Consider the following 8,062-nt stretch of genomic DNA (forward strand, 5'->3'; position numbering starts at 1 on the left):
TCTGTCCGAAGCCTTCTGAAGACATAAAACGTGTTCTGTTCATTCTCCTTTAAGTTTATTCCATATACACAAACACAGCATGGAGGCATGAAGGGTTCTCACAGGGAGGGCGTTTTGCAGAGCAGGGCTGGGCCGGGTGTATTTCAGGAGCTCGCAGGCCTATTGGTCTGCCTGGGAATCCATTTCCATAAAGAGGATCTGGGCAATTTGCTGAGGCATCGCAAACCACCATATATACCTATTCCATTTTTCACTGTCTGTGGCTTTGGCAGTGTCTCCTTTTCTTCCACCAAGTGTGTCCTGTCCTCTTCTTCCTCCTCTCAATAGGTGAGAAATCTTCCTTACTTTATCTTTTTTCTTTTTCTAATATCTCCAGCATCTTTGAGCTTCTCTGAGAGCAGCATCTTCTATTTTATCAGATAGAATAAAAAGATGCTGCATGCAGCCACGTCTCAAAACGACTGTGTTTTGAAAAGACATGATTTAAAGCAGGATTACAGCTCTGACTGTTCCTCACTCAATCCAAGTGGCTTCTTTACATTTGTTGGTGACATTTGACCTTTTTCTGTCAAACCTAAATTTATATGACGTGTTCAGCTGCTCTGCCTCAGTCTTGTCAAAGACCTGATTTCAGCTGTTTTGCCTCAAATTGTTCATTGACTTTTTGGATGTGCGTACAACAGAAATATGAGCTGATCAGAAGGCCTGGAATTACAAAAATCTGATTCTGGTTTGGTAAATATTTTCTGGTTCCCTGAAAATGTTTATGTATAAAGTTAAAAACTGAACAACACTTGAATCATTAATTAATCTTATATATGTATATATACCCTGCCTAAACAAACAAACAAACAAAAAAAGATGTCTAACCTAATCTTCTAATCAAAAAGTGACATTAATTGGTCATGAAGACATGCTATCAGAGTGCCTCAGAGACACTATGGATAGTTACTAAAGGTTAGCTACTGTCAGCTAGTTCATGATGTCATGTTAGTTAATGATATTCCACTGGAGATTTTTTCAAATTAATCCTTCACTCGATCACATGTAAACCGCAGAGACGTGACACACGATCCCGGCCAGCCCAGTTTAGTTCAGTTGACGTCGCTGCTCTTCAGCTGTGGCCTCAGATCGCGTTACGGCACAAATATTCCCGTCTATCCATCTCCATCACAGCAGCAGAACATGCTGATCTCAGAGAACCTCACACTGATTATCTGAACATCTCTGGTGTTCAGCAGGGCTCAGAAAGACCTCAACATTTCCTCCAGTCACTCAGTTTTATGTTTGTCTTACTGCAGGTTGTGAACCCGAAAAACCGCCAAGATGTCTGAGTAAGTGCGAAGAACATCCTGTCTGATTGATGCACACTATACCTCATTTATATATGCACCGAAATCTGCCTCCTTTTAAAGATGCTCCCTTTAAATGTTTAATATCTGGATCCAAAAAAGATGTAAATTAGAAAAATGTAACCTTTACAACTATTAATGATCACAACTTCCTCTCAAACAGGAAAAAGATGACTTCCAGCCGCAGGCATCATCTCAAGGTAAATAAGGATTATGAAAAAAAATTGAGTTCTTCTGCTGCTGAGTATGTTTGAGTGCAGACCATTAAACACGAGACTGGTTGATGATGATTTCTGTCCTGCAGAGCTTGATCCTGCAGATTGCTATGAACTGGATCGAGCAGGAGAAAAAGGACACCGAGACGGCCAAACAGGCCTACATGGCCGAGCACTGTTCTCCTCCAGACATGAGCGGAGACCAGGCCGCCCTGATGGTGAGAGAGACATCAGGGTTTATCCGAGAAAAAAGAAAGAATAAAAAAGAATAAAATGTTTCTTTTAGTAGTTCAGGAAACAATCAGCTACTATAATAGCCTATTCATTTAATTAATTAATTTATGCTGTTTATTACTGTATTTATTTCATTATGTTGTTGTTTTGAGTAGAAACATGACTGTTATTATTATTTTGGCATTTAAGTGCCACCATAATGCAGCATGGAAACTGGACACTTAAAGGATGCTAATGAAATGAGAAGCTAGCCTGAACTTTGCTGCTGTAATTCATCATAAACATAAATTACCTGAAAGTGTTAAGTGAAGCACCGAGTGACCTGCTAACATTAGCACTCCTCTGCCAGAGGAATGTACATCCTTTAGCACCTAGCTGCTTTGATCGGCATGGCTAGCAATGCGGTAACTTGCATGTCTCTTCCCGTCTTGTGTACTTTTAGAAGCAAAAGTAGTTTAAAACTTTATATGAGCTTGAAACAAATGATTTACTCACTGGTTTTGTTACTTTAACAGCACTTTTGATATAAAAAGGGAAGGCCGTATAACTCTAAAGCTGTGGGAAGATCATCTTCTGGGGTTTCTTTATGCATCAACAGGAACTCTGCAAGAAGCTTCACGCCGCCATCGACAAGATCGATGAAGAGCGGTATGATGCCGAAGCCAAGGTGCAAAAGGCTGACAAAGAGGTAATCTTCCTCTGGGAGCATAACAGGATTAGAGTGGCCTCTAAAAAGTAAAGAAGGGTAAATATAACACTTTCTTTCTGTGCATAGATTGAAGACCTGAAGATCAAAGTTGTGGACCTGATAGGAGTGAAGAAGCCTGCCCTGAAGAAAGTGCGTATGTCTGCTGACACCATGCTGCAGGCTCTGCTGGGCTCCAAACACAAGGTGACCATGGACCTGAGGGCCAACCTGAAGCAGGTCAAGAAAGAGGTCAAGGAGGAGGTGAGTTCACAGACAGAGGGTGGTTTTGTCAGGATAAATCGACATGTTTGCACTTTTAGTTCCAGCAGTGATGGATTTTTATTCTTTCTTTACATTACTGAGTTTACTGATGTGGTGCCAGTAAACCTGTTTTAATATCTATGAAGCAGCTTATCATCAATGTGATGACCTTACACTATCAGAATATTATATATAATGTTCTCCAAAGTTTTGGCATTCATGACAAAATAATTCTGACGTGCACAAAAAAATAGTTGGTGACTTGGACATTAAAGCGTCACGCGGTTAGACGATACACCGTGGCCTTTGAATTCCAGGCTGAGATTATATTGCAGATTTCAAACATAAATCAATTTTTACACAGCCAAAAATAATATGCACACCCAGGGAAACTTGGTGGCAATCTGGAAGAGAACATTTTTGGACTTCTGATCAGAAACTAGCACTGGAGCCTTGTATCCCACACATTTGCTCACAGATGAAATTAAAAAGCATTTTTTTCTTAATTTCTCTTAAATCTGTAATTAACAACTGAATCATATTTGGTCCACAAGTTTTTGGAGGACGTTTTGGAGACTTCTGCATCTTTTGTGTGTTTTTTTTCCTGAAAAACTTGAATAAATCTCACAGTTTGTGATGCAAAGTAAAACTCATTCAGGAAATTAATATTTTTTTTTTTAAATTATTAGGAGTAGCATAATAAAGACTGCTTTTTCAAAAAAACTTAATTCCTGTCAATTATTTCATCAGTCAGTCTTTACAGTATTACAGAATTTTTCTACTTCTAGAAACATAAAGTCACATGTAAGGCATGTAAGGGCTGGTTTTCCATGTGTCAGCTGTCAAAGTGCAGAAATCAGCTGATTAAGTTCAATCACCTCTCTTTTTAATAAAACTAAGATGTCTAAATTCCCAATTTGTTTGGACTAACTCGCTGCTTCCTGTCCTCTGCAGCCTACAGAAGCGGTGGGTGACTGGCGTAAGAACATTGAGGACAAAGCTGACAGGAAGAAGATGTTCGAGGCCTCCTAAATGTTTCGCTGCTCTGCTTTGTTTTTCTGTTTACATGAACTCCATGTGTCCTATTTGTGCTGGTGGAAGAGCGCGTTTGCTTTATGTCACACAGGTCTGAAGAGCAGGTTAGCAAATCTGAGAGGCGGGGAGTTGAATTTACCTTAGGGTTGTTATTTTGCACTTTGTCGTAGTCTGGAGGGAGGGGAAGGTTCACACACCAACACCAAGTCTTCAACTCCACACAGTCGGGGAAACAATCGCACACAATGTTCATTATACACAATAAAATCACGTGTCAGAGACAATCATGCTGTTTTTGTCTTTTTTTTGCCCAACTTTCATCATCATCATATTTACAGGATCACTGTAGAGGCTGAAGTTTAAATCTTTGTCTGAATCTGTTTTAAAGCTTTTACCATGATGCCAGGAAGAAACTCTGATTCCCACCTTTATGTCTTATCTTTGTTATCCAACCTAAATGTCCTCAAATTAAAATGAATTCTTAAAACAAGCCTACTCTATACATGATCAAATAAATCTTGGTTCAAATGGTAACTAATCTGCACAATCTGATTTTTACCAAAGATTTGAGCTTTTTCTTCATAAATCTATGAAGTTTTAATTGCTATGAGGTTATATTTTATTGTTTTTATGAAATAAGTTGTGGAATAATTCAGATTCCGTACAGTCAGAATAGGACTGTTTGGTTTTTAGATTTCTCACCAGTGCTGCTAAATGCAACCGTTGCTCTCTGTTGTGTAATTTATGAACCATTAATGCATCTATCATATTTTCATGGTGCACTGTAATTGTATGAGCACAGTTTTTTATTTAAAAAAATAATAATGGGAAGAGGTTTTGGTTTATATTAGCTGCAGTTTATTTGTTGAGTGTTTAGATTTCCAGCATCAGGTCCATCAGTACCAGCAATTTGTTTTCTGTCTTTGTCCTTGAACGTTTTGAACTTCTTCAGACATTTGTTGGATCGTTTTGAATCACCTCATTTTCTGATGTGATTCAAATCTTTTGTGAAGCTAAATTGAGGAGAAATGTTACATTTAAATAACCATAAGGGTCAAACAGTGAAAGAAAAACAGCATCAAAGATCTAGATTTCTGCATTCAGCACCAAGGCTTATAAGACAAAAGTGTGAAATATGGATTTCTAGAGCAGACCTTCTTGACAGCATTAAACACTAGCAGCACTATCTCAACCAACTGCATGAGTCTGGAATTATTTCCATTTAACAGCTGAGCCTTGTCAGTATGTAAGTGGTGGAGTTCCTTTCTTCCTCAGTGTTATTAGAGAGCAGCTGTTGTCCCAAGGAAGACCCCCATCCACCAACCTGCAAATTATGGCAACAACTGTTCCTCTAGCAACAGTCCATCTTTGTTTCATCACACAAAGGCCCAGCAGTCCATCTCTGAAGCAACCAATAAATTAAACCAGTGAGTTAATTTATTGACATTGTATCTGTTTTTTTCAGTATTTCTAATGTTTTTATGACCTGGAAACATAAACTGCTTTATGGGTTGCAGGGATGTAGAAGGGATGTAGCCGCCACAATGATCAGACAATATTGAGACAAGAAGGCATGTTGTGTAGATAGCTTTTTATAATATGACATTATTTGATATTAAATGTGTAACTACTGAGAAGTGAAATGTACATCCTGGAGAAACTGAGCCATTCTCTGTAGAGTCTTTTAATGCAGCTGAACAGACAACAGCACCCACTAGCTACTCGGAACAATCCTTAACAATGCTGAAATTTAACTGTAACACATTTAAAAAAGTGTTTTGCATAAACATTTACACTGTCAATCAAAGCAGCCAAAACTCTAATTTAAAGTCTTGCTGACATTACTCAGGGAGAGGTTCTTTATTTCATTTTACTTATTTATTTATTATAAAACGGTCAATGTTTTTATTTCTGCTGTAAAGTTATAACCTGGGAGTTTAAATGCACTGGCTCGCTTTTGGAGTCTGCCTCAAGTGGACATTAGAAGAATTGCAGTTTTTGGCCACTCAAATTTTCATCCAGCATTTGCTGCAATTAAGTAAGAGCAATTTGATGGGTGTTTTTAGGTGTACCAGCACAAAATACCTTGTTTGTCATGTTTTTATGTGACGGTAAAGTTTGATAATGATCAGTACTGTTTTGAGTGTATTTAAAAAATATTAAGAGAACTCTTCTTATTAAACACAAAGTCCTTCCTCATCTCAAATTGTCTGATCATTCAGGTTTCCTCTCTAACTTTATAGGATATTTTAAAGTGCCTTGACATGACTGTTGTTGCATTAAAAAAAAATTCATAAAAAATGAGTGAAGTAAATTTAAATAAGGGTAAATTTGATTAAAAATAAGAGTCATGCACAGCCATCAATCAGTTAAACACTCCATTGAGACTTTAATGATTTATCTCACTGGTTGCAAACACGCCCCACCCTCCCTCAGATGCCCTCACACTCCTTGTATGGTGCTCTGAGCTCTGCCTCCAGCCTGCCGGGGCCCTCAAGGCTTTGGTTTCTTCAGGGGCTAACTTTATCCCCTGAGACTCATGGGGAATTTGAAGGAGATGCCTACGAGTTATATTTGAATCATCTGACTTCAATAAGACTCCTTAAAGAAAAAAAAAAGAAAAGAAAATTGCAGCGTCTTCCCTCCATCACCGGCCTGTAGGGCTGCGACTGACACCTGCTTTTAAATTTAGTTTGAGTGCTTTCAAGCAGCTGTCTGCCGCTATGTATCTGTGACTGTATTGTGGAACGCACATGGATAGGGAATTAAAAAAAAAAAAACTATAAACATAAATGCAGCTCCTCATGACACCGTTTGAAGCTGTAAAACAAAGTACAACAGTGGCGCTCGGTGAGGTGTTGCTCCTGCCTCGTCCTGTTTTCACCCACATTTCAGCTTTCCAGCACCCTCGTTTCTCTGAAGCCCTGCAGTTACTTGGATTTACTTCCGTTCTCCATCTGTCCACCAGGTGTCCTCTAACTACACCATCCTGTGTCTTGTGGGCTACAGGGACAGTGAGGCGACATGTTATCTCATGGCTTCAAGATTAGCGACGATGAAAACGGAAGTTTCAGTTCATCTTTCTTTTCTTTAACCCGTAGACATGTGGGGTCAAATGACCCCACAGGTTGTTCTTCTTCAACATCTTTAAAATGAAAAGTTGTAATATATTCATATTCCAGGTATTCCTCATAAAATATGTTTGTAACATGAGGCCATTTGCATTTTTATTTATTTTTTCGTTAATTAAAAAAAATGCAGTTTTTGTATCACTACCCCACTCTTCCACAAGTGGGTCAGAAATGACCCCAAGCAGTTCCTATGGGATCTTCTATGAAACTTTAATTCTTAGCAACTCTGACTGTCCCACTTACACTTCTGATGGATCAGGAATTCGTTTTTACACAGTAACATACATGATTTATAGTTTTCTGTGCATTTCAAACACTGTCCTTTCTGATGTTTATTTTTAATATCTAAAGTAATATGGCTGCCATGAGGCCAGCTAGGATCCCTGTGGACCTTGCCCTACAAATGATCCAGGACGGATGGGATGAAGAGTCCATCGGAGGCATTGACTGACATCTCAGATATAGAGGACCCAGACTTTTGCAATGCAATAAATGGTACACATCCAGAGGATGGAACAGCCACCCCCCCCCCCCCCCCCCCTTGCAACAATCAGAAACCCCCCAAAAGTCTGAAGTCTCTGAGGAGCAGCAAATCCATGCTGTTCCTGCCCACAGCTGAAAAAAAGCTCAAATCTGAGGTGCTGCTGTAGATGGAGGTTCGTGGTCAAAAGAGGGCGTGTTTGCACCGCTTTTTGCTTTGAGTGGAAGCTCAACAGTGCGAGGGCTCTGCAGCCGTTTAGATCAGACAGACTTTAAATGTTGACTCAATGCAAACGGCCTTTTTTCATGTGAGAGAAAAACTGTGCCTGCATTATGTGCGTATGTCTTTCTTTGTTCTGTTCTGCTATTTGCTTTTGTTCATGGGGGGGGGAAATAACTTAGTTGAGTGTTCCCGGTTTGTTTTATTTTTACAGCACTTCAGAAAGAATAGATGTTCATTTAACCCCATTTTATTCATCAGATACTTTGTAGTTACTTTACAGACTCAAAGGGACCCAAAGGTTAGAGAAATTAGATTGCTGGTTCATAAGTGCCAGAAACTGCAGTTTTTCTAATGCCCACTTGAGGCAGACTCCAAAAGCGAGCCAGTCCACATAAACTCCCCAAAAAAGTATGTGCCATAAAAAATCTGGGTGGGAAATCAGA

The 8,062-nt window shown here is 39.2% G+C and overlaps 1 protein-coding gene across 1 annotated transcript; it reads left to right on the forward strand.

Annotated features, from left to right (window-relative positions):
* Window positions 1–220: 220 nt before the first annotated feature.
* Window positions 221–4,939, forward strand: LOC308391489 (troponin I, fast skeletal muscle-like). Its single transcript, XM_080874084.1, has 7 exons — window positions 221–327; window positions 1,302–1,334; window positions 1,516–1,552; window positions 1,657–1,785; window positions 2,400–2,489; window positions 2,577–2,750; window positions 3,705–4,939. The coding sequence occupies exons 2-7, from the start codon at window positions 1,327–1,329 to the stop codon at window positions 3,780–3,782; spliced, it is 516 nt and encodes a 171-aa protein (XP_080730210.1). The 5' UTR covers window positions 221–327; window positions 1,302–1,326; the 3' UTR covers window positions 3,783–4,939.
* Window positions 4,940–8,062: the final 3,123 nt, after the last annotated feature.

The sequence above is a fragment of the Rhamphochromis sp. 'chilingali' genome (genome assembly GCF_963969265.1).
Source record: "Rhamphochromis sp. 'chilingali' genome assembly, chromosome: 2".
Taxonomy (NCBI): Eukaryota; Metazoa; Chordata; class Actinopteri; order Cichliformes; family Cichlidae; genus Rhamphochromis; species Rhamphochromis sp. 'chilingali'.

Excerpts from the sequence above, each read along its gene's own strand:
- LOC308391489 (XM_080874084.1), top strand. Across the intron at positions 1,553-1,656 it reads GCCGCAGGCATCATCTCAAG|AGCTTGATCCTGCAGATTGC; the intron begins GTAAATAAGGAT and ends TCTGTCCTGCAG. Across the intron at positions 1,786-2,399 it reads GAGACCAGGCCGCCCTGATG|GAACTCTGCAAGAAGCTTCA; the intron begins GTGAGAGAGACA and ends ATGCATCAACAG.